Genomic DNA, 27,495 nt, shown 5'->3' on the forward strand with positions numbered 1-27,495 from the left:
ACAAGAAATGAGTTGATTACAGTAAGGTTAAAAACAACTGGTATCATATAGGCACTTGGATTTTAACCAGAGTCTGTTTTCTGCACTCAGATTTGCCAATCAGTTTCTAAGTCTCCCATGTCAGCAGCTAGAACAGCCTGTTTCTTTTCAAACAATGAAAATGAATTTTAAAGAAATCAAATTCCAACTTTAGGGCCAACTGTTTGCAGGGTGAGATCAGTGACCGAGTCCATTAGCTATGCCCGGCCCTGCTAATCTGCGTCTGGTAAAGATGAGAGATGCAGATGATGCAGAGATGCGCAGAGATGCAGTTAGTGGAGCAAGGCACTGGATATCAGGAGAAATGGGTTGCGAGTGGTGATATAATTCCATCCCTTGCTCATTTAAAATGTTTAGACAACTCACTGCATCTCATGGTGCCTCACTGCAAACATGGGGTGGGGAAAGAAATGATTTTCTGCTACTTCCAAAAGGAGCTGTAAAGCAGTAAGCATCCAGTTCCTAGCAGCTTTGGGATTGCGGGCAGTATAAAATGTGGAGGTAATTCTGATTTAATTTCACTCTTAAATTCTGTCAAAGTGCATCCAGTAAACAGGGAATATTCTTTATTATGACTAACAGTACCACAGGGTTTCAACCAAGACTATGAACCTACTCAGCCAGGAAAAAAAGAGAATAAAAAAGACTATACACACACACTCACAGATTTGGGAACACTTGATTCCTTCAATGCATCTATAGGCTGAGCTGATGACAGCTTGCTCAAGGCTGCCCAGGACATCAGGGCCAGAGCCAAGAATTTACCTGTGACTTTCACTAGTCCTAATCCAGCACTTCAACCTGAATTCTCTCCTTGATACTTTCACAAAATGAACTAAGAGGGAGGAAACTCCAGTATTAGCCGAGATAATTCTGATGAATCACAAAAACTATAGTCTGGCTAGAACACGTGTTTCTCTCCCATGCATCAAAAACAGGGATGATGCAGATAATCCCCAACAAACCACTGGCTTGGTAAAACAATTAATTACTGACCTTATAAAGGTTTAACAGGATAAAAAATCCTGCTAACAGAACAGCACAATGTACAATTAAGTTTTATCTTTCGACGAAGAAACCTCATTTGTACTAAAATACTGGGTGATTTATATTTGCTGTTTCAACAGATAGTTTAAGATTTAACAGATTGCTGAATAAATTGTTTAAATATGCAAATCATCTGGGCATTTTGTAATATTTCTCCAAGGGCTTTTTCCCAGAAGCTCTCACCAGATCATGCAAATTACTAGTGATTCAGAAAAGGAAGCATATAATATTTTAATTGACAGAGTGTTTATTTCAGCTCCAGTTCTTTTACATCTTCCCCCTCAAATAACTAGAAACATATGACCTCCAGGAATCTCCATATTCTGTGGGGCTCATGACAAAATCGAGTCTTAGGAGAGGCAGAGCACAGGAAATTAAGTGTTTTATGTAGATAAAATGAGCTGACCTGGGGAATACAAATAGTACTAAATTACACTATATAGTCTGCCCTGTACACCTAATTTCCATGATAAATGACGAGCTGTAATGGGCATTCATGCATTCCTTGCACGGCAGCCCCAGAACTTCATGTCGCCTCTCCCCATGCCCTGCTTAGAGGCCGGCAGCCGCTGCTTCCCAGGGGTCTGGGGCAGCTCTGCGAAGGCAGCGCTGGCCATCGGACTCGCCACCACCTCCATGCTCGATGCTCACAGTGGGGGCAGCTCACTCGCCCGTGGTTTTCACCGCCACACACTGCTGCAGCCAAATCCCATCTCCATGAAGCACTCCTGACTTGATGCTCAGGGAATCTACCTTTCCACCCCAAAGCCACAAAAGGAAAGGAGGTTTTCTCTACTTTCCCATAACTGCCTCCTGAGACTAACTCTTTAATTACCCTACTTAACCACCAGCAGCCCAAAATATGAACCTCTGAGCCAGAAAAGGACAAAAAGAAAAAGGGGGGGAGAGGGGGAGAAGGCAGTTTTTTTCTTAATGACTCATGCACTGATTCCACTTACCTGCTACCTGGTGAAAAGGGCAATGCATTTGTATTTGCATTACACAACAACATTAGACATAACATCACTTTTTTTTCCTATTTTCTTAAAGCTCAACCTCTGTACCAACCTAGAGAGCAAGCAACACAGACCGCACTCAGTCCCTGCTAGCCAAGTTGTTCCCCTCATGCGCTTCTGCTGAGAAGCAAACCCTGCAGTGGCAGATTTGGGTACGCTGGCTTCAGCATACACACAGTTCCCCAGTGATCCACTTCAATCAGAATCCGAAAAGAGCGATTCCAGCCCTGCAGCGTGGTGTGAGCTCTGCTACCTCATGCATTATTTCAGCATGAAATATTTATAAACTGGAGAATGGGGGCAGGCTCCTTCTTTAAAAAATGTAATGAATTTTTTTTAAATGTATGAGCACAACTTATAAGAACCTGCAACTTGTTTGACATCCTAGGTTTAACAGCCCAGTCCTCACTCCTCATCCATACAAAAGGAGCTGAGATTTCACCTTGTAACCAATTTCTCTTTAAAAATTGAACTTAGACTAAGCAGGTATTTTTATATCTTAGGGCTAATTTTGCTTTTCTTGACATTAGCGCTCATCACCACACCTGTCTATTTTTTTGTAGAAAAGAAAAAATAACAGCATTTGGATCATAATTATCCTTCCCCTGGCAGCAGTTTGTGTTCTGAAATTAAAACGGTGGTCACTTTCTACAGTGACGCACTGTCACAAAACTGGTCCTTGGAAAGACATAGGGGACCGACAGTAGCAAATCCGACAACTTAAGGGCCAAACCAGTATTCCCATAATACAAAGTAGCCAGTGGAAAAAGCCACTGACAGGTAGATTCCCTCACTCTGCCAGATGACACCTGTAAAAAGTAACTCCTGTTTTAGTTGGAAACCAGAAGGCGGGACTTCAAAAAAGCTGCAGATAAACTGGTCCCCTGTGGGCACTGGGGTCCTCAGCGAGTGCAGCAGTCTCACAGCTTGGAGAACTTGGGGCTGAAGAGCACAAATTTCTGCAAATTAACCTTCTGCTTTGACGTGTTACTCTGCTAACCAATTCTGCAGAAGCAGTTACACAATTGACCTGTTCTCTGTAGCACTGATGAAGCTTTACTCTTTTTTTACCTACAGATTTAGAAATATTTACCAGCAGAGGACTAATTGACTCTCAGGAGAACAAACCCAATTTTACTTCCTTTGAAACATCAGGAAAATAATTCCAGATGCGTAGCACCTTGCAAGCAGGAATACAGCAGTTGTTACTACCTAGCATTCCTGAAGTCATTTGATTACAGAACAACTAATTACTTTTATTTTTCATGAAACATGGAGTGATTTCATATATATTTCTTGTATTTCCTATTTGGCAAAACAAAGGTTAACTGACCTGCCTTCCACTCAGCCCTAAAACATGTCCTATCTTTGTTGCCTGCTAGTGTACGCCTTAATTTACATTTCCTTCAAGCCTGCACTATAAATAGACTTCTGTGGAGGTATTGCGTGTGCAGAGATCCTTATAAATGCCAGGACCACTGTGAATCCAGCCCAGGGAGCCAAGAGATGTGCATGGAACTGAGTGCCCAAGCATGCCACACAGCCTCTGCTGGCTAAGGGGAGCACAGCTTTCAGAGGGAATGGGCAATTCCTAAGTGTCCTGGTTTAAACAGACCACAAAAAAAGCTTAAGTCCAGTGACAGAAAGCTAAAAATTAGTTATAACTTGGATTATCTGTGGAACTTTAAATTCCTGGTTTGGAAACTGCACTGTTTAAACATCAGGACAGATGCACCACAGCTAAGTCAGCAGATGCAAATCCTCTGAAGACAAGACATTTGCATCCCCTTACTGAAGTGATAATAGGAGAATACTAAAGTGAGTTGCTAAGAAGATTACGCTTTTACTTTATTAAGTAGCTGGTCTGGCTTCAACAACTTATCTCAGTACAAGGAATCTTCCAGGAAATCAAGCATTTGCTCAAGTTGATTACTTTTTTCCCTCCTGGGGTCATCACCTCCCTTTGGTCATTCATTCCTACAGAGCATCATCTGCTTGACTGACAGATACTGCAGTGAAAGGTAGTACAGGGGGAACAAAAGTCTGTACTTAATCTATTTCTACCTTGCTGGACATATCCTTACCACCACCAACAAAAAAGGCTCCCTTTCACTCAGTGCAGCACAGGCTGTGCTAAACCTATGCCATCTGGTGCAGATGCACACAGTAAGTACCTATTTAAATTTAGAGAGCAGTTACAGCATGACCTGCAGACCACAGCAGTAGATACTCATGTCTGAGCAACATTATGTGCTTCCATTATCACCCTGCCTTGTAAATGGAGCCCTAAAGCCGACAGCACATTAGGTATTTTTGCAGGCGTTGTCTCTGTTACACACCGCCTTCTTTGTGGCAATATAACTAATTCACTGGAAACTGCCAGACATGGACTATACATTGCAATATTCACTGTTCTGCTTCCTGGCATTAAGCAAATAGATTCAAAATATATCAGCTTTACATCAAAGCACCTCTCTTGGAGCCAAACTCTGCAGTCTTGTACTTAGTATATGACTTTGCTTCAGGTGCTAAATGGAGATTACACTGATTTTTAAATGCGCTGCTTGAGAGCTTGAGACATCCAGGGGAGTTGTAATAAAATGTATATCCATGTGATCAGTTCAGAAATACTGCTGTAAGATCAGCAGTGAAATTATTTGATAGCTTCAGTCCATTTTTTGAACTGAAAGGGATCCAGCTCCCAATAACCGTAACTGGCTATTAAGCCACCATAACCTGTGCCAGTCTGGTTGACTCAGCAGTAGGACTGAAGAGCAAATGCCATTTCTGCTCAGGTGGAGGAGGAGAGGATAGTATTACCACTAAGAAGGTGACAGTCCTCGAATCTCTTCCACCACAGCCCATGAAATACAGCGTGAAACTTTCTGCTGACTTCCTGGGAGCTAAACTGGGACCCTAGTTACAAACCAAGCAGATTTTAAAAGAAGTTCACTACAAATGAAACAAAAAAAAAGAAACCATCTACGCGGGTTACAGCAAATCCGTACACTCTCAGCACAATCACTTGTACTTACAAAATAAACAGTATTTTAAACAACACTTTGGCCCTTGTAAAACGATTCAATAAATGTTACAAGACGCCGTAGCATAAAACTACTCTGGTTCCCACTAAACACGAAGGCTTTCAGAAACTTGTACCAGTGTTGGAAAGGTCACTTAGGTTCAGACATCACTATGTATTTCGCAGTAGATGCTTCTTTCTTATGCCCCGTTCCTTGTGAGAACCAGCCCAGTGGGCTATCTGAAAGCACATCCCCTCCTGCCTCGCTGACCCCACTAGAGTAAAATCCCTTCTTCTCCTCATCTTCCTCCTTGTTGCCCTGGTGAGGTGTGGTAGGAGACCTTGGAGATGGGTGGTCACCTCCACGTGGGCACAGGCGAGACAGGCACGCAGAGGAGCGAGCTGCCTTTCACGTGCTGCTCATGCCAGCAACCTGGCAGAAAGAGGAGGTGATTCATGAAATGGCTTCAGCCGGTTTCTCATGTCCTGAAAACAAGCCAGGCTTCCACAAAGAGAGGGATTAGGTGGCTGATGTTCCTCCACAACCCCTTTCAGCTCCCATGTTCCTTCCAGCTCCCAAGTTCCTCCCTTGCAGGTCACTCTGCAAGACAGTAGAAACATCCCTGGAAACTGGCACTTACATCTAGGGGATGACAACCTCTGCTACCCCTTTCCTGCCTCTCCTCAAACATGAAGCACCCCTGGAGGGGGCAGATACGCTCCACCATCACCCCGCATTTCTCACACCTGCCTGCTGATCCCTGCCACCACCTTTGTGAGCTCCTCTGGGCAAAGAGCTTACCATGAACTAATACAATTACGTAAACCAAACCGATCACTTGACAGAGCTGTTAAATGGCAAGATGCAGGCAACAACTGATTTGCCAGGGCATAATCAAACACTTTGAGAACTTAAAAAGAAGCAAAACAGTGACTTCACCCAGACTTTGGGTGGGAGAGGCTTTCAATCAAGGCAATGTCTTCTTCAAGTTGCTAGAGCCGTGCAGTAAACCACAGTGAAGGTAGTTGCCTTCAGCAGACAGTCTCTGGACAAATTTCTAGAGCCCATTTACTGCACGAAATTGGATGGTACGACAACCTGCTTCACAAAGAGATGGAAGAATGCCACAAAGATACTACAGTGATAATGTATTGCTACAATGACTGGGCTCCAACCATCATTTCCATCTATTTTATTTCACAGACTAAAATGGCACACATGAACCATGCATCAACCATCGCTGCGCATGTGGACCAGAAGCATTTATTACCAGTCCAGTTCTACAGCCTCAACAAAATTCCTATTGACTTCAAGATAAATCAAGCTGGCATTTTCATGACCATTGGAAATCTGTTTTCAGACTGCAGAAATTAAGCCTGAGACAGATATATAAAGGCAGATTTTTATTTTTTTTTAAAAAGACAGTTTTGAAAATATCTTGCTAAAAATACAACTACAAAAATCTTGTTTCATAGCCTAAATGTAACACACTGCTATGAAAAATATGCTAAGTAGCTTAAGAGAATGAACATATTGTTACTGAAATCTATTTCAAACAGGATAGAGCTTATTTTCACTCTCTTCTTGACCTTTATTTGAGAAGATGCCCTGAAACTCTAGGTATTTTGTATTACATGTGATGGCACTAATTCAAAGTTTTCAACCTATATCCAACTATCAGAGATCACAGTGCAATACAACCCATGCCCCCCCCCCCCCGCCATTTAATTCACCATCTTGGACACCTTTCAGAAATAGGAATGCAGTCACATCTGATTAAGAGTTTATTTATTATATTTCATGGTTTAGCAGAACTAATGTAACAATGTTAGTGGAAAGTATGGAAGGATCAAGAATCAGAGTAATTGAGCAAGCAGAGAATGCAAGGGCTTTTTGAGGTGTGCATGCGTGGGGTTTTGTGGGGTTTTGGTTGGTTGGTTGGTTTTTTTAAAGGAACAGGAAAGAGCCATCATGCCAAGACTAAAAAGTCAGGAAGTAAGTGCACTGAAGTCAGCATACACAAAGACATGCAGTTTTCCAATACGGGGGGTAAAATTTTGGTCACGGAAAGCAAGTGTCCCAAAAGCCAGGAATGACTCCACAGGAGGCCACCTGCAGAAAGCCTGAGTCTTTTGAGGCCTCCCAGAGCCTCTCCTCTGGAAGCAAGCCTCTTGCTGGATACATGACCTGGGATCCCCACTTTTGAACATAGGGGCTGGAAAGCACTGTGTTATGTTTTTAATTAGGTTGCATAGATAATTTCTCATTGTATTGTCACCAAATTCTTGAAACACCACAATAAAAATGACAATTTGAACATTGAAAATTTTATTGCCTTTTCTTAATGTGTTAACATCACAGGAGAACACATCTTGTTTGTATTCAGAAAAGTTATGCCACAGAAAACAAGAAAAAAGCATCCCTGCACTGCTTTGCTAGCCAGGAGGTAGTGCCTCTGCAAGGAGAGGGCACACTCAATTCTCTGGCCCATGTGCTTCTGGTTTGAGCTATCCAACTAATATTTCACCTGGCATCAGCTATGAGGTATTTTGGTTGTTATCAGTAGCAGCTGGAATGAGGCCAGCAACAAATTTCACATGAGCTGGTAAAGAATTTTGGCCATCAAAGGCCCAAGCCACTTTCAGGTCTGAAACCTCCCATATCAAGAACAGAGAGGGGATCTTTTGCGCTATTGCATGCAATATGCATTAAGGGGCCAAGTTCAAATCTGTATAGAGATATACATGCCCTTACGCATTGAAAACATCTCCACGGAAGATATACACTAATATTACAATCCCACTGCTCCGTGAAAACCATGTAATTGAAGGCTGTACCACAAAGTATACAAGAGAGGAACAAATTAAGGTCACAGAAACACCCTTAAATCTGTTATCTGAGAACCTCCAAAGTGCATTCATTTAATATGTATCTTTCTCACACACGCAATTTAGAACCAGGGATTTTACATTAACATTCTAGGTCCTGACTGGCATTGGAAAATTTTCAGTGCTAGTACTAATCCCTGAAGAACCTCACTGCAAACAACCCTCATTACACGATAATTCTTTGCTGCCTCCACTTTTTGACAGGTCAGCCAGTTCTTAATCCTTTTAACTTCTTAATAAAGGAGTAGTTACACAACAGCAGCATCCCATGGAAGGTCATCAATCTGTTCCTTGAGAGTGCTTCCCTGGCACATGGCATGGAGAAGAGGGCCGGGATCCTGCTCACGGGGACGGACAGCTCTGGGACACACACCTTCTGGGAGAATGGGGCTCCCAGCCTGGGAGAAGCAGCAGCAGGCATTTAGGGCTGAGGAGTAACACTACTGCAATGCATAATTTCCTCTGAAGAGATGTCCTGCTTGCAGCTCAGCTCCCTGGGTGGAGGCAGCAACAGCTCCCACGCGGGGGCTGCAGCCCAACCTTCCCTGGGATGGCTGATCCGTGCCCACATGCATCCCTACAGCGCGAGAGGCACAGCATCGTCCCCCCGGGGAACAGCAGCGACGACGCTGAGCCTATGCGAAGAAGAGAAAGGAGAGCTTTTTCCTCCGAACCTTTACGTCCTGCAGTGGATAAGCTGCATTTTCTAGCCCAAACTGTTTTTACTTTGGCTCCTGGGCCTGTTTGGAGCTGCTACAGCGGAAGAGCAAATGCCTGGCAAGGGAAGCTTCTTCCAAGCAACGTGCTTGTGGCCAAGGCGCTTGTGTTGCTGCGGTCGTCATGAGGGCTCCCCAAGTCCACCCGCAGGCCAGGCAGGTGGGACAGAGACAACAAGTAAAACCAGCTGGCTATTTTCTGAGGAAGAAGCAGCTAAAAACCACAAGAATAAAGCAGGACTGGAAACACCTGGCTACAAAATAGGGGCCGGTTTGAAGTTCAGCCTCCAGCAACTTCTTAAGTAGGTCAGAGCACAAAACCCAAAGCTGAAGATTTGAATTGACAGGGGCAGAAACCTCCAACCCCTGTTTTATGGCACAGGCACCCAGACAGAAAGGTTTGTGTTGCTCTTGCAAAGCCAATATGAGGATTTTCTTGACAATACCAAGGGAAAAGTTACTTTTCACACCTGAGCACGGCCAGTGGAGCACAGGGAATCCTTACGGTGGTGGAGCTGCTGCAACGCTCTTCTGGACGGGCCAGAGACAGCCCAAAAGATTGTGTTTGCCAGTTTTGGGGGAAAATCTCATAGTTCTTTTCATGCTGGACCATATTTTCAGCCAGTGCATGTCAGTATAAATCAAGTGACTTGAGGATTTTGCCCAGTTAATTGACAGTTTGTATCTCCTGACACAAGTCAAAAAAAAACGGAGAGCGATAAAGATATAGCAACAGCTATAGCAGTGCTACTGGCAGTTATGAAGGAGCCGTTAGTTCTGGCAGTTATTAAAACCATTCAACGCAAGTGACAGATAACAGTAATAAATCAGCCGACTTGTTTCACGTATCCACACATCCAGTATTTTCTGTGAGCACAGCAAGTACTCAGCCTGGAAAAACAACGGCATCTCATTACAAAGCCCTCTCAGCAACTGCAACATACATTAAGTTATTGACACATAACGAAGCCAAAGTGCAAACCCTGACTTGAGTCGTAGCTCCTTCAGATTTAAAGAACGGCTGCTACCTGGTAACTTGCTTTTCAGCTACCAGTCTCACAAAGCAGTAATTGCTAAAAGAGGCGCTGCATCTTCCCTCAACCCGAGGGCTGTATCCCGATGGGGTGGCCTTGGGAGCCCACCAGGAAGGTGCAAGAGGGCACCCGTGCAGCAAGAGCACGTCCTCCCTGCGAGGTCCCAGCCTCTCCGGGGGGCCCCTCCAGCTGCCCCCGGCCCCCCAAGCGAAGGCTGAGCACCAGGCTGGCCCAACGCAGCTAAAACCGTGCCCTCCCAGAGCACGGCACCACGGGCAGGTCAGGGAGGACCAAACACAGGTGTCCACCAGAGACGGGCAGTGGGGTCAGGCCCCCACTTAGCAAGCACACTTGGGGGAAGAGCTCATCGTACTGAGGTACAACCTGCCCTTTGCCTTCAAATACGGAGCACAAACGCCGTGAGCAATTCTCCTTTAAACACCAGTATGCGATGAGGCATAGCGAGAGAGTACCAAGCAGCAGTTTTCCATCTTCCACACAGCCCTGCTCTCTGCCACACAGCCTGGGCAGCTGGAAGCTCCTCAGAAGGAGTCCCGGTGATTTTTTGGATGAGCCAGCAAGCCTCCCCCCCGGGGAGTAACCTCCCCACCTTTTAAGCAACACGAACTTCCCAAGTAACGCAATTTCTTCATGGAAGAGATGAGTTAACCTTTAATGAGAGTATAACCTAGTCGTTGCAAGCTCCTGGGGTAATTTGGGATTGCAAGTAACTGTGCAATGACAGCAAATCTCTGGAAGGAAAATAAACCAGAAGTATACAGAAACTTAACTGATGCTGTCTCAAAGGTATCTGACTGTACCCGTACCTGACATTTCAAGTGACATGGAGATAAACTACAGGCATCATTTTTCTAGACTCCTAAAAATACCTGACGATCTAGTGGACACTCAGCTCGGAACCCAGGGAGAAGCCCTGGGCTGGCAATCACAACAGCCTCCCACTGCCCACCTGCCCAAGTGGGATCCCCTGGCACAGCTTCCCAGCCCTTCGGAGGGGATTGCAAGGCTCTTCAGATGCCTACTAGGGCATCCTTCTGGGGTACTGGTCACAGACACCCAGAAGAAAACCTCCCTTGCAGGAGGTAAAAAAAGACTCTCCCTCCTTTAAACAAGGATGCACAGCTCAAAAACCCAAAGTTGCTTTGTAACTTGCCAAATTGGAGTAGCTGTAATTGGAGCGACGTCAAACAGGGCTGTTTCCCTAGCAGTGCATGGGCCAGCTGACACGCAGAGGTGACTGGCCCCACTGGATAAACAATACTGACCACCGTCTGCTGCGCAGATGCCAGCCTGGAGGTCAGCTTGCAAGTAGCTGCTGTCAGCCTGTGACTGCAGAGGAATACGGGAGAGAGACCTACCAGCTTGCCGAGAGCTTCAAAATGTTTGATCGGTCCAGGCCCAAAACAGAAAAAAAATCTTACTTCTGTGGCTAATGCGAAAGGACCTTCCTAGGCCATCAAATCCATCCCCTGCTAGCACAGGCACAGGCAGCCATGCCATAGAGGCCATTTCACGAGCTGATCGCGCTTCCTCGCACATCTACTTCAGAAGAAAGGATGACTGGGGAGGGGCGTGAGGAGCAAGCAGGAAAAATTTCCTCTCCTGAAGCAGAATATGGAATTTTAATGCAAAATGAATTACGTTAGAAGATAGCGACAACGTAAGCTAACCAAATACAGACGTTAAATACCATAGCTTCCCTCCTAATCTCAGCACATTATCTTAATGTAGCATATTATTCAAAACATACAGCAGACATGTTTCTATGTTTACAGCACCCCTGTCATATAGCAATTTTGAAAGCATTATTGTCAAGCTGACATTTTATTACATTTTGGGAAATATGCTAATTCAATCATTAGGTTTCATTCAACAATCGTGAAGGCTCAGGAACAAAGATGTATTGTGCTTTACTAAAGACAATTTTAAATGTTGTCGAAAATGGAGAAAGAGGGCCATAACTTTTCATCCATCCCCCATCCCCTTGAAGCGCTATTCTTCCGCTCTCCACTGGAATTTAATACCAAATTATCCCTGCAAGGAGCCACCGGAGGAAAGCAATGCGAGGTAAGCAGACTAGCGATCCTGCCATCCATTTTCATAACTTCAGTTTATGTAAATAGGCCATCTATTTCCAAGCCAAACACAGGGCTAGCGCCGTGGACTGAACAAACATCATTAGCTTTCAGCCGTGTAAATATATTAGCTATCATCGGACACAGCCTCACCGAGGTCTTTGGGGACTAGGACCACGCAGCGTAGCAAGTGGCCAGCACGCTGCAGCGCAGGAGCAGCTGTGCCCCAGAGCAGAGATGTCGGCAAACAGAAAGGCAGACAAAAATAACTGTTGTCTTAAACGAATGCAACGTTTACACAAGATGCTCTGACAAAAAAGAAAAAAAAAAGAGTTTTGCAGGAAGGTTACCGATTACTTAGATTAGATTAACACCAAGGCTTCTCACTCACAGCTGAGAGCACTTTTGTGCTGGACATGGCACACAAGGACTCCTCACACGCAAGGCCATTCTCCATCCCAAGAGGTTTTCATATGAATATGCTTATCCATGGCATATTCAATGTCTATATTCAGACATCAAACTTTGGCTCCAAGTAATCAAAATTCTGCCCATATCCCAAATAATTAATGTTTATTTGTGGTAGTTTACTATACTGCTCTTGGAACTGAGGAGCCATCACCAGCAGGAGCACGCGCGACGTGGATGGCAGACGGGCAATGGTGCCCAGACACTGCAGCCTTGCCTGACGGGATATTGCGAGCGTAAGACTGAAACAACTGACAATCTTAAGTGTTTTGAAACCCTTGGAAGATAATACGCTACAGAAGGGGAAAGCAATGTTGATTACAAAAAAGCTGTATTCTTTATACAAAATATCGCACTAACAAAGTTCTAGTTACTCTTCTAGGAAAACCTCAAAGATTCCAAGAGATGTATTTCAACAAGGTCTTGTACAAAATACTATTGCTTTAGCTGCTTTAGTCCAAACAATGAGAAGTTAAATGTCAAATTTATGCTGGCTGCTTATTTTCTCTCCTCTTGGTTTACATTTCCAAAGCAGCAGATGAGGAGAGCCCCAAAAGCTCAGGGACTTGAAGGATTTGATCCAAACAAAAGAATTAAGAGCTGCTGTCATGTATCATTTAAACATCATCATATTATAAGTGCTACTTAATACATAAGTAATTAATTTTGGGTCTCTCCAATGCTTGTCTTCCATTTCTGAATTATCCTCAGTCTGATAGCAGAATATCTCTGTTTCTCTACACTTAGGGGTCTATTGCAGAGGTATCGCAATACAAGAACAAGCGCTCTGCAACGCTCCTCCATCCTCCCGTCCACCACCCCAGCCAAAGTCCCAGAGGCTGGCCGGCCTGAAGGGCTCCCGGCAAGGGGGTCTCACAGGCTCCATGGAGCCTTGGACTCCGAACGCCGAGTGCTGCCGACGGGCACCACCAGTGTGCTGCTTCAACAATACAGACACCAGAACAGGATCGTAACGCCAGCTGGTACTCTAGAGCGTTTTAGTGTTGTAGGAAAATGGGAAAGCAGAATTTCAAAAGAAAATTGATTATAAGATAATAATTGTGTGTATATACACACACACACACACATATACACATGTATATACATACACACATCATGTAGAAGAGATAATAGGCAGCAGTTGCAATCCCCTGCCCTCTCCTTGACAGCCTTCCCGTTCTTCCCAGTTTATGTTACCTTACCCGGAGGGTTGCAAACTGCTCCTGGGAGGCTCTGTCCTCTGAAGTGCAAGACATCCGCTGGTAAAGCTGGAGCCTCCCTCCCCATGGTGGGACAGGCCACTCTCCAAGGCTAACGGCTTCCCTCCTGTCCCAAGTGATTATTTCTATTCTGTTCCTTTTACTGGGGAGGAGGAGGGAGCACCAGCAGTGAGGGGAGGGCCGTGAAGGAAAGGAAGGGGCACTGCTTACATCCAGGCCCTCTCTTACCCTGCTCTTGGAAGGAAAAAGTCATGTGCACGGGCACAACAGGAGTAAGCAGTACAGAGTATCAGGGACCAAAACTGCAGTTAATGTGATAGCATAAGCACACACATTTGGGACTGCATTTTATATGTTACTCCTGGTTTACTAACACTGGTGCCCTATGGGCTGCTCAGCAGCTGGAAACACCTACAGGGCAGCAGTACCCTAATTATGCCGTCATTAGAACACCTTGACCATGGACTGTATGAAGGACCGGAGCAGAGACAGTCTGCACAGTCCCTTTACGCTTCAATAGCAGCATAGCAAGTTCACAAGGCACCTAAGAAAAAGGTTCAGTGCGTCTTGGCTGATGAACAGATGCTTCAACAATAGCTGTCGATCCTTAGTACCTCCTGTGCTTGTGACAAACTGTACCACGGGCCTCAATAAAGAGAGGGAAGCTGGAACATTCGGCATTAAACCAAGCCTCCCTTGTGAGCAAAAGGAATAACTCCATTTAATGACAGCAGTAAAAATCTCTTATCTGCGTGGATGAGCCAACAGAGGGAGACACAATGATGAAACATGCCTGCCCAGTTTGTGGTATTAATGCCTCTCCATCCCATACTAAATACTTATGTATGGAGTAAGTCCCAGGAGAAATCTTGTGTTTTAAAAAAATAATTCATTACAGGAAAACAAAAAAGGTTTTTATGATAGCGAAAGTGATTCTGAAATTAAACGTCACAACTTTTGTCTTTTTTAGATAGAGAAAAATCATTGAATTTCTAGAGATTGTATTAACTGTGGAATTTCTATCTAGTTGTGGTTATAAATCTCGAAGGAACTTGTGGCTGCCCTGTGAATTAATAGTTCATTTTCTTTAATTTTTAATAACTCACTTATATACGCTGAACTTCGTCTCTGTCCCTTAAAGAGGCGCATTAAGATTAGAATGAGAGTTTATCTTTCTAGGACAATATTGTTCAAACATTGAATTAGTGCTACAGGTTTTATTTGGATTGGCTGCAATTACACTGTGTACAGCATCAAATGGCCCTCTTGCACAGCTTTTGACCCAGAAGTATCTTCATTAATAACCCTGCTCTGAGCTGGTGTGATATTACTTCCTACAGAGCAACCAGTACAAAAAGCAACAGACTAATCCTCCGAGAATCCCGCGAGCTCAGTGAAATCTCAGAATTAGCCGATAAAACAGAAATTCTCCAGCGGGGGGTAGGGGAGGCATGCATGCATCGGATGTGCAGGGAGGGGATGAGTCAGCTGAGGTGGGATTTGTCCTGTGTTTTTCCTGACCCCCCAGCAGTGACACACCTTATTGAGCAGTGCTTGAACTGGGAGCAAGGGAGCATGAAGTGGCAGTGAATGTGGAAGATACCATGGTGATTTAAAAAAAAAAAAAAAAAAGAAAAAAATGTTTTTTTCTAACACTTGGATTCAACAAGGTACTTGAGCTTACAACTTGTCCCGTTAGAGCTAAGTGCGTGAAATCCCCACTGAAGTAATTAGCTTATTGATTTCAACAGGATGAGGACTCTATCCATAGCATCTACTCACTGCCTTGAAGTTACAAATGCATTTAACTACTTTGCTGAACCAGTGCCTAGCAGACTACCTGAATTCTCTTGAAAGCTTTGGATGTACAGATGACTGAACAAACTTGCAGATTCTTACCAAATTCAGAGGTGGACCTTTCCCCCACCTGAAAAAGGGAAAGGTGTGTGGGGAGGTATAAAATAACAGACAGAAGGTAAAATTCTTATGAAGAAAGGACAGTGCTCTTGTGATCAACATAATCTCCAGGCTCAGTCTTTACGTCAATCTTACTAAGTGTTAATAAAACATTTATCTTTTACATGACCGAACCTTATGGGAAAATCCTACAGGCTTCCAAAACAGACCACTGCAAGTGATAAACACAAAATTATGTCTCCTTTTCACTGAAAAATATTTTCAAAATAAACAGTGCAGTATAAGCAAGCTAATTTCACTGAATTCCTTATGAACATTTATTTATCCCCCTCAGAGTTTTCTGTAAGCCACAGAGAGCATTTCAGTGATTTATACCTTAATGCTTCCATTTTCAGGCCAAATTCTAACAATCTTCCAAATGATGAAAAACAGATGATCCACAGGGATGTCAACAACTCAAATTTTAGCACAAAACCGTGCTAGCCTTTTTGCTTATGAACAACAGAACTAGCATGTTTACAGACTTCCAGTTTTCACTCAAAAAAGTATTCTAGTTCTTATGGCTACCTACCAAAATAAAAAACCCTAAACTTCCAAAAACGACTAAACAAATGAAAGAACACGGTCCCATTAGTCCCAAATATTTCAAAACAGTCAGTAAGACACCCAAAAAACCAGAGGTGGGAGACTTGAAGCAGGAGGTATCTTTTGAGAGCTGCTGTTTGGCAAGCAAAACAGTTTTTTCCCATTTTGAGCTGCCTGTCACAACACAGGGTCAGAAATGAAAACACAAAGGGCTAAAGAAGAGGTGCCCTGTGTTTTAATTCTGGTGTTGACAAGGGTTTCCTCTGCAGCCGTCGTCAAGAGCAGATACCGCTCTGGTCATAAATCTGACTGCACATTCTCTGCTGAAGGATATGGACTGGGACAATAGGCATGGAACAAAAAACAACTGGAAGTTTAAACACTTTGCAAAGGTCACATTTTGAATACCAGCTCTCTCTCCAGCAGATCTTACAATGAAAACATGGTCCTAGATCTTTCTCTAAGCTGTGGTTAATCAACCCCCTGCACAGAGAGAGTTGGATACCTCTTGCAGAGGTTTTCCCAGGCTGAAGCATGGATAGCATGCTTCCACAGGTACTCCAGGTGTTGAAGACCAAGGCTTAAAAGGCTGAACTGCTATTCACCTCTTAGACAGAATGAAAGGGAAATGGTTTTAGTCTAATTATCAGAGTCTTGCCCTCACCCATGACACATTTATAGCCAGCCCCCAGTGCTCAGCACAAGCATCCTGAGGCTCTGCTGCGTGTGCTCATTCAGGAAGACTCTCCTGACGAGAAGCCACAACTCAAGCCAAATGGAAAAAATAATTACTGACCCAGGCCTTTGGAGCACCTCTGGCATCATACTGGAAGTCACAGAGCCAGAGGCATGAAATGGCAACTACCAGGTAAATTGCAGCTTTACATATTGTCCCAAAGTGCTTCAATAATGGGAAGTTTTGAACATTACGTTAATGAAGAGGAACACAATTTTATTTTAAGCAGAGTACCATACAGCCGTCGTGCAGACAGAGAACCATCCCCAACCCATATGCTGCTCCACATATTTACTGTGGGATGCCTGAAAGCATCTAATTTTAATTATTTGGAATCTACAGCGAATGCCAAGCTTCCTGAATTTTTTTTATTCACTACGAACTCCAGAGGCTACATCTCTGTATTCCTAATTCTTAAAATGTTAATTCTGTCCTTTGGTGCACTCCTTCTCCATACCCACTCTCTATATCTCATATTCTCATATCAAGTGAATCAGCTTAAGGGGCATTCTTCCTTTCATGAATAAAAATGGCATTCTCTGAGGTCAGCTGCTTTTCTCAAAACTACTACTGGACATAAAGTACTCCACGTCAAATGCCACACTTAGATACACTATACACGGCTTTTTCTTCAGTTTTGCAGGCTGAGGCATGCACACGATTTTTATGCTAAATGTATTCTCTGCCTCTTTTCCTCCCATTCTCTCTGTCTGCCGTCCTTCCTTCCTGGCCACATTGTGCAACCTCTAGATTTAAAACAAAACAAAAAACCCACCCAAAAACCTCACCCCCTCCAACATACATTAAGTTCATGTAAATAACACCTGATATTTCAGCAGTCACTGAACAGGCTGTTGTGTCCTCATTATCTCTGGTAAGATTTTTCCACCTACTCTCTTGCAAATCACCATCCACTACCCGTAATGAAATCACGGTCCTCTAAAGTTTTTATTTACTTTTTCCTCCAGTTACTTTTGATATCCTCGGAATCACGCGTTTTGTTTTATTTTGTTTTTCTAAATAAAAGTTGCCTTAGAGCAAGTCATTCTGAAGACATGTACCAAGAAACTTCAAACACTTCGCAATGTAATGTAGCATCACTGCATCTTAGCTTTCTTCTGCTTAAGCCAATATTCCAATTTACTCCCCTTAAAGACTTACCCAGGAAAACATGGACCGATTACCAGGGCTGAATACCTTATCAATGAGTTTTCTTAAATACTGTGGGCCAAATCCGGGTGTAAGTCCCTTCATTTCCACCGAATATTCAACTGGCCCAGCAGTATTCATTTGAAAGAACAGCTAGACTATTTGTCCTCTTTGCTCCATTATTTACCTGGAATCTGGGACTATTTCACATCAACTCACAGCTGCTGGCCATGAAGTGCTGTGAAAGAGCAAAGGCAGCATCCAGAACCACCCCCTACAGCATGCAACTACTGACATCTCTGCCCAGAGAGCTCCCCATGGCTCAAAAGTTACCTGTGGGCCGCAATAAACACAAGGCACAACGTGGTGGAGAAGACTAACCTGGAAAGTAGCCCACAGAAAACCCACCAGGATAAGCATGAGGGCCAGACAATTTGGAGCCTCTCAGAAGCAAATACAAAGAGCACTGCCAGAAACACACACTCAAATTTGGGTTCTGCAGAAGAAACTCCTCTTGTACCGACTCCCACCTCTGAAGAGCTCTGGGGTTTGAGGCTGGAGCTGAAGGCAATAACCAGATGTCTCCAATTCCTCTGTGACAGAAGGCAAAATGCTGCTGGTTGGTTAGTTATGGAGATACTGTTGTGGGCAAACCTGGTGCATATGTCAAGGAGAAAACACACCGCAGTCCCTGCAGTCTCTAGCCTGGTAGCAAGCTGCAGAAGCAGACGCAGCACAGGGAAACTCATAAAAGGTCAGTCACAAATGACTCAATAGCTTAGAAATTATCTTCTGAGGAGGAGGAGAGTTTGAGTTTCTTGACTCAAAGGGCTGGGATGATGCTGAAGGCTGGGAAGGTGCCTCCAAGCTTTCTTCTGGTGGGGAGTGAAAAGCTGGGCAGGAGGAACAGTCTGAGCACTCAAGCATCCCCGCACCTTTTCCTTCATCCCACAGACACACAACTCCGTTATGTTGCACAAGTCCAAACATAAATCTGTAATTTGTCCAAGAAAAAAACATTTTTAGAAGGGCTAACTATTAAGCACTAGATGCCAAGCAAATAAACAGGAAGAAATGCACATGCATCAGAGGAAATAATGACAGGCTAGCTATTGAAAACTAGTGGGAAGGGAAATATAGCTGGAACATTAATGCTGTAGCAACTTACTCTGAAAGGGTATCATGAAGCGGGGGGAGGAGGAGGAAGGATGTGCTACTTTACATTAGAGATGCTCATGGGATTACAGATGACTCAATCACAGACCTCGAATGCTTACAGATTATACCTGTAGTCCCACTAAAGATGGAGTTACTGGAACACCTCTTAGAGGCCCTGAAATCCTAATACTAGAGTGAGCCGATAACTCTGCATCTGTTCTTCATGTGTGGAAAGAAAAACAGGCTAATCACAGATGCACACAGCCTGGAGGATGTTTGCTGAAAACCTCATCTGACTAAAGAAAAAAAAATTCCCCGGTGTCCTAAAAAGATGACTATTTCTTAAAACAGAAAATTCTAAAACCCTACATGGAATATCTCAATGTTGAATCTCATTTTAATGAGTTAAAAGAGTTAATTAATCACCTAAAAGCTACAAGCAACTTACGTATCAATGATCATGATCTGGTCACACTGACTTTGTTTTAAAAGCAGTATATACATTATTGCCTGGTGTTTATAGTCTGTTTGCACAGTTGCTGGCATATGGGTCTAGAAAGAGAAGAGTGAGAGGCGTGAAACAAATCAGAGAATTGTTTAAAAAGAACCTACTGCATGCCAAAAGGCTTTTCCAAAACTGCAAGAGAGAGTTACGCTTGTGAAAAAAACCATCCCAGAGAAGATAAAGAGCAGAAACTTCAGAAAGACACGCAGATTTATAAAGAATGGAGAGAGCGGAAAAATTAGTGTGAACAAATGAAGAAGCATAGGCAACCTCTAAAGAAGCAGAGGAGCCAATACAACACTGAGGACTACCAATGGTGTTTAAGACAGTAAAAGGGCACTTCTGAAAGCACCAACGCAGATCAAGTCCATTGTTTGGGGAAGACAGTAGCGTCAAAAATGATGACACAGGAAAATAAGGATATTTGAAGAAGAGCATTATGTGGAATTATAAGGACGCATAGTTTGTTGGATTAAAAGTGGTTCTTTAAAAGATTTCAATACACAGTTGTTAACAAAAGGCCTAAGCAGATAGGTCGCTAGCGGCCATTTCCAAATTCCAGGGCTTGTGTCTTCTTCTAATGCAATTTCATCGGTTTGTCATTTGGGAGTGAGGCAACACGAAACTTCTGCGGGAAAAGCTTGCACATAAAAAACAAAGACCAATATAGTGCCAAATAATGAAAAGGGAAGGTTATTCTTATGGAGCGTAGTTAAAGTCACAGTAACATCTTTTGCAATGCAACTAAATGCAAGGTGGTAATCCTACCAAAGACCAGTTTGCAGGCATAAAGCAGTAGACATGCTTTGAAGACCGTGACTTAAGGACTTAGAGCTGGAACAAATTTCTAGAGTTCATTATGTCTTCTGTGATCATCACAGATAGCTGCTTCAAAATAGGTACTCAAAGAAAGATACAGGAAAAAATAATCCTAGCAAGGCTTCTGTCAAAACCCTGTGCTCAGCCCTGCTAGCCACACTTCAAGAAGGAAGTGAAAATACTACAGGGAGCTCAAAGGAAGGCCAAAGAATTGACCCCTGGGCAGGGCAAAGCAAAACAAAGCAAATCTTACATGTGAGGCTGACAGAGTTCACCCAGCTCAGTGATAAGGTTGAGAGCTGTCATGATGACTATTTAGGGGCACATTTCAAACTCGCAGATAAGTTAAGAGCTGACAGTAGGAATTTGAACCTTCATTTCCCAGCAAAATTTCCCAGCAGTGTTAGTAAATGAACTATAGAACAGTTTACCAGGACAGATGGTCAACTCATTAATGCCTGAAGTTTCCAAAATGAGATTACACATGTTTAAAGAAGACAAGCCCCAAACAGCTTTTAGGGGGGAAAAAAAAAAATCTATGGCTCAATCGCACAAAATGTCAGGTCAGAGGAGTTACGGAGTTATACTCCTGACTGGTCTTCGAGTCTATGAATTGGAGTACTTAACCATAAAAAATGAGAAGAATCAAATGTCTCCTTCGAGACATGTTATGGCAAACAGCACTCGTAAGAGCCCCTCGAGTATTCAGAACCATCCAGATACACACAAACCTTTCCAATGTGTCAGAGCCACTCACGCTCAGCTCTAATTCAATAGCTGTTTACATTTGTTAAATAAACATACAAAAGACTAGGTGTCAACCTGGCACTGAAGGCATGGTTTGAACATTTCAGCAGTCACTCTAAAGAATCCCCTGGTCAATCCTTTCCAAAGCAGAGCTCTGACATTAGGCTAGACAAATGCTAGTGATGTTCATGTGGAAGTGGGACATGAAATCCACTTGCTTTGTTGCTCTATGGGAAGCCTCCTTCTTATATAATGTGATCTCCTATGCTACCGTGTCCGTCATTCCTAACCACATGTGAGCCGGAATAAGGTATTCAGAAACAGCACCTCCTTCCACGTATGTAAATAGGAAAGCAATTTTGGAATGAGAAAAGAAAAAAAAAAAATATAAAACCAGACATTCCCAGGGTGAGTGGGGAAAAAATCCCTTGACATTCTCCAACAGCAATCAATCTTAAGTGCATGCTTTTTTATTTCCAGAGGAATGAAGGATTCTGGTGCTCTATCATCATTTTATTTACTTTAGCCCAGGAAGTGTCTGATCTGCTTTAAAAACTGTGGATCAATTCTGTATTAAAATACCATCACTCTGCCTACTCCTTCAAAGTGCTATAAAATATGCTGAAGGGAACACTGACATGCTCCCCAGGTACCATGGCTAAAACAAAACCTGCAACAGAGGAGTCTTTTTAGAAGAAGCAACTACCACCTTCCCACTCACTCCTCCTCAAGCACCGAGCAGTCCGTATGACATACCTCTTTTTCCTTTTCTGGTTTTAGTCAAGAATATAGCCCAAAAATACGTCACAGACTGCACGCTAGAGGTTAAGGAAATTACTGGTGGGGTTGACGAAACAGAAGGTAAGACACTCCGTCTTGAAGAACAACATTTTATGTTTTGTTTAGGTTTGTCCTCGCACATGAATGTAATACTTATGGGTTGTCACTTAAATTAAGCCCAGAGCCTAGAGTCAGGTCCACTAGCACGCAAGCTTCTCTTCTTCCTCACCAATGCAGAGCTAACAGCTGCACTGGAGCCTATGATTTTAATCAACAGTTTACTACTATATTTTTCTCTAGATAGGAAATATTCATATCCACCCCATTTCACCTGCTGTGGTTTTTTTTAAGCACTGTGAAACACGCTGTTCATACTGCAGTGTTAAAGGGTCAGATTACCCTCACCTAGAATCTATTCGATAAATTCCACCAAAAGCCAAAACAACATTTAACATAAATACACAAGTCAATAAAAAGAAAAGGGAAAAAAAAAGTAGTCAAAGCAAAAAGAATCTCAAATCCAGGTAACTTGAATAGTAGTTTGACTCGGGTATTGTAACAAAACGTTTCAACAAAACCCACAAGATTTCTATTCACAGTCCTTTTCATTTGAAGAGCATGAAGCAAAGGTCTCACCACCTCTAAAGCTTACTTCCACAAATTATATTATTGTACACAAGCTAAGGACATAACCCTCAATTTTAGCAAGCTTTCTGGTATGCTTCAAAAATATATGCAACATGAGACTTTAGAGCAATACCAATGTTTGTTACCAGCAAGGAAAAAAACAAACCAAAACAAAACCAAAAAACCCCAAACCCTGTGTCTGTTTACTGCCAAAACACAGTTTCCCGCAACCCGATTTTACATCGGGTCCATGAACATAGCACATCAGTTTTTTTCTAAAGCGCAAATATACTTACGAAAGGACATTCCCAATGTAGGCATAATATGAACAGCAGTAGGGAGTAGTCCCATCACAGCAGTAAGCTTTGCAGTCATTATCACACTGAGCCAGACAATCTTCTGCCGAATAAAAATAACATTCATGCGGTCAAACGGCAGCAACAACAAACTGCTGTAGAGCACAACTTTAAAGAAAACGCAATCTAACAGTTTTATACAATCACAGGACTTCACTCGAGGCACGACCTGACCCTGTAATCCAAATGGCAGCCCATTCCCACTCATGCTGCATTCCAGTAGGAAGTTCAGAGGTGCTTTGTGTATGGGTATTTTGTAGCTGGCCAGATCAGTTCCTTCTCATATTTAATTATTTAAAATAAAAAAGAGCATTTTGAAATGTCAAAACACCATGAATCACCTTTTCCCATTCCAGCAAGGAGTCCAGAGAGAAACCTGAAGCTGAGCTGCCTGTCTTGCTGGGCTGCAGGAGGGGAGAAGGAAGCTGTCTGGGCAGTGGCTACCTCCCCCAGTCCCTGCCCAGCCCCAGCCCCAGGTGTAAATTAGAGCTGCCTGGGGCTCTCTCATCTCCTGCCAGCTGGCAGTGGCTCCCCTCGCTCCGCTCCAGCTCTAGGGCCACGGCCAGCATGGCACAGCGGTGCCCAGCACGGTGGCCAGCGGTGCCCTCTTCCCCCATCGCTGCACCAGAGACTGTCCTGCCCAGCCAGGGCCACAAACATTTCCAGCAGCGATGCTCTGCCGGACTGAGGAACAACGCAAATTGTGAAACAACAGCAAGAGCGCTCTTTCCAATGAAGAAACATGGAAGAGCATGCATCCTTTTATTGCTGTGAGAAGCTATTTTAAAGCTATCTACCTCTTGGCTCTGGGTACTGCTACTGCACTGTAAAAGTGTCCTCGCGAGTCCGACTCTTTCCGAATCTCATCCTGGTCTCTCCTTCCCCACTGCCAAGACCTCAGCTGCAGCCTGGATGAACCCAAACAAGACTCCCTGCCCCCACACACTGTCACCCTTGGTGACCTCTTCGGTCACACAAACGCACGCTGCCACGGTGGAGACCTGAAACTGAAGACGATAAACTATGCTTCTGCATTCCCGATACGCTGTGGCTCCTGTTCCCCAGGCAGCAGATCACACTAAGGTGTTCCTGCTTTCCCCATAGGTTTTACTCCCAGTCCTGTTACTGCTCTTCATCCATACCGGCCCAGCTTTTAGTGTGCTAGGATCCAGGCAACCCTACCTCATCTCGGCTGCTGCCACGCTCCCATTCCTGCCTCATCTCTGGCTGCAAATTCCCACCTCCCACTGAGGCTCCTCTGCACTCCGACTGCGTAGTGAACGGCTCATGCTGCCGATCCATCCCAACACCCAGCACCTTAATCTTGCTCATTAGACTGGAGCAGGTCAGCTCTCTGAACCCGCTCATGCTTGGTCTCTGCTTGAAAACAAGTGCCAGGCGAGGGTGAGGGCCGAAGGGGGCTGTGCGACGCAGCACAGGCGTCGGCTCATGCGGCTGCGCCCCAAACCTGTGCAATTACCCCGGTATTAAAGACGTGCACCTGCACAAAAAAGCGGAACAACTGACCCATCAGGCTGAAGACCAGCCCCCCAACAAGTGAACTGGGGCAGCCGGAGGGACGGCAATCTCCAGAAGGAGAGAGGAGGCCAGCAACCGGCACGGGCCCTGCTGTGAAGGAGCAGCAACGGGGCGCGACCCGTGCGGGACACCCCACGCCAAGGCTTCTGCACGGCTGCCCTGCAGGGCTGCCCACGCCAGCAGCCTCGGGCTTTCGCGCTGTTACCCATTTTTTGGCATGAGCACTTGTGTCTCTGACTGCGCCCTAACGCGCCCGGCAAGCACCGCCACTCGCCGGCAGCCGCCGGCGGCTCGCACCCCCGCTTGCTCACCAAGCCCGGCCGTACCGAGGGGTGCCCTGGCCCTGCCCAGGGGCGCGGGGCCGGGACACCTCACGGCGTCTCTCCCGAAGGGCGCGGATTTAACCTCCCTGCGGCCCGAGAGGGACCGGCACACGGCACACCCTGCCCGAGAGAGGTCTGCCGAGACACCCCGGAGAGCCTGTGCCAACTCCGGCTGCCAACTCAATCACCGGCAACAAGGAAAAGCCCCCGCGTCTGCCTTAAACCGCCGCGGCCCCGCTGCCCACGGCGACCGCCGGCGGGGGGCAGCGCGGGGGCCACCGCCGGGCCCCGGCCCTCGCCGCCCTCCCGGCCCCGCTCGCCCACGCTGCCTGCGGCTTCGCGGCTCCCCCCTGCCCCAGGCACCCGCCCGGCCCCGCTGACCTGCCAGGAGGAGGAGGAGGAAAGGGGGGAGCAGCACCCCCCAGGCGGGGCGCCCCTCGGCCCGGCCGCGCCGCCCCGCTGCCTCCATGCCGGCGGCGGGCGCGGAGCCGCCGACCGCCCCGTCGCGGCGCGGAGGCGGGCCGGGGGCGGCGGCGGGCCGGGGTGGGGAGGGTGGCGGTGGCGGGCGGCGCCGTCGGGGCCGGGCCGGGCCCGCTGCCCCCCGCCGCGCCGGGGCCGGGGCCGCCCCCGGGCTCTCCCGGCGGCGCCGTGGGTGGCGGCGGCGGGGCCGCCCCGTCGCGGCGCAGCCCCTCACTCTTCCCCGCCTCCCGCCGCCTTTGTCCGCCTCGGTCCGCGCTGGGCCGGCCCCGGGCCCGCGGGGGGAGCCCCGAAGGGGCGTGAAAGGTTGCGCCGATCTTCCTCCCGCTGCCTCGCTCAGGCGCCGCGTTCGAGGGGTTTTCTGCCGGGATTAAAAGCGCGATTGTTTGTAAACGGGGATAAAATCGTGGTTTGTTGGCAGGCGGAGGAGCAGGATCGGTGCGCGGGGCAGGCTGCGCCCTGGCAAAGGTGGGAGGCCAGCCATGCTGGCGGCTGTAATGACGGCAAAGCCGGCCTTCCTCCGGCGCGGCCGCCGGTGCCCGCCGCTCTCTGCCGGAGCTCCCCGCCGGAGCTCCCCGCCAGCCCGCTGCCGCGGCGAGCCACGGCCCTGCCGCTGGCTGAAAGCCCCAAACGCGCTTGTCCGTGCTGCTCAGCATGACGGTTCTTCCATGACCAGGCCAGAACCGTGCTCTGTCTAAAAGTAATTTTCAAGAGTCATTTTTGATGACTGTTTAAACGCTGACGTAACTTAACCCCGTGCGAGAATTCCCACAGACGGCGCCCAGAGGCCAAAATATTTACCCCGTGGTCTCGCAAAACAGAAGGGTTAGCTCTGACTTCGCACGAAAAGCTGCAAGTCGAGGAATGCCCTTTGAAAGGCCGAAGTATGCACACAAAAATGAGAAACATCCACAGGTGTTTCTGCTCATAAAGGGCTTCCAGCTGCTGGCAGCTCAGAGGGGAAGGCTGACACAGAAACTTATAATGAAATTTTTTTAGAGGATTTAGCTATTCCACACTGACAACAACAAAACCCCAGATCACCAAGCCAAATCACTTGAAAGCCGGTTATTTTGTTTATCAACGCACAGCTGAGTGTTCTTTTAACTGTATGCCAGAACCTGACGGTCAGCAAAGAAAAACAACTTTTCGTGTTTTTAACTACCCTGCAGTGTGCATCCCTTAGTTTATGCAACAGCCTGAATTAAATGTGTAAAAGGAAATTTCAGTTGTATGTTAGCTGCTGAGAGTAAAACTCGGACCGGGTGGCTAACTCAATTTCAAAGGAATTGCATCTGCTTCCTATGTCGTCGTCTGGTCACAGGCCACAGTTTGTCCCTGAACAAATCCCTGAAAAAACAATATGGTTTTGCCAATAGATAGCATTGGTAGTAAAGGAAAAGAATTTATCAGATAAAGGAGACTCAGATCTGGTAGGTAACTCCCAGAAACTCTGACATCTCCAGGTTTTTTATTTTAATTAATCATCTTTGATCACCATGCCAGCCTGTCTTAGAAAAGCCTTTTGTTGGTATTTATTTTCTGTTCTTCAGTTCTTGTTGTTGACTCCTTCCCTTGCAGTCCTCTCCCCTTCATAGCTCTCTCGGCACGTCACATTTCAGTATTTCCCAAAAATGTCGGGTAAAATTCTCCAGTACTTGTAAGCCAGCGTAGCACGTTTGACTTCAGTACTGATTTGCAGGTAACAAGCTTATGGACCTGCTGTAGCTGTTACTTCTTCCTGTCAGCAGGGGACAAGTCCTCCGAACCTCTCTAACACTCCCCCACCCTAATTAGTTACTTTCCAAGTAGTGTCCTTTGGAGAAATTGAAAGGTCCATCTGACAAAGAGAAATATCTGTGTCCTCTTTCCACTGCTCCCAGCACCATGGAGGGCATTTGTAGAAGGCTGAGAAGGGGGAGAATGATGTCAGGGCGGTATCGTCTGCTTGTGCTGGGGTGAGGTGAGGGCCTTCTGGGACCAAAGCTGTTTCTTGTTCTCAGAGAGTTTAAAGGAAAACTGTTTCATAGCAAAGAACAACAAAAGATTAGAGCTAAGGTCCTAGCCACAACGATACTCCATAGAAAACTCCGTATCAGCACCACACGATGGCAAAATCATATCTTATCAGAAATGCTTTTTGAAAGATGGTTTTGAAAAGCATGCAGGCTTGATAAAATTATGTTAAGTGTACAAGCCCTGAAGTGCTAATCTTCAGGCACAGTTCAAG

General features: G+C 45.5%; 1 protein-coding gene across 1 annotated transcript in view; it reads right to left on the bottom strand.

Moving 5' to 3' along the window:
* Positions 1–25,344, bottom strand: part of CYYR1 (cysteine and tyrosine rich 1) — a 60,224-nt gene extending 34,880 nt beyond the window's left edge. The window contains exons 1-2 of the mRNA XM_075516932.1: positions 25,170–25,344; positions 22,867–22,969 (exon numbers count right to left, since the gene is read on the bottom strand). Of these exons, the coding sequence (XP_075373047.1) occupies positions 22,867–22,969; positions 25,170–25,257 (191 nt within the window). The 5' untranslated portion in view covers positions 25,258–25,344. The remainder of the gene's footprint in view (positions 1–22,866; positions 22,970–25,169) is intronic.
* Positions 25,345–27,495: the final 2,151 nt, after the last annotated feature.

The sequence above is a fragment of the Mycteria americana genome, chromosome 1, assembly GCF_035582795.1.
Source record: "Mycteria americana isolate JAX WOST 10 ecotype Jacksonville Zoo and Gardens chromosome 1, USCA_MyAme_1.0, whole genome shotgun sequence".
Classification (NCBI taxonomy): Eukaryota; Metazoa; Chordata; class Aves; order Ciconiiformes; family Ciconiidae; genus Mycteria; species Mycteria americana.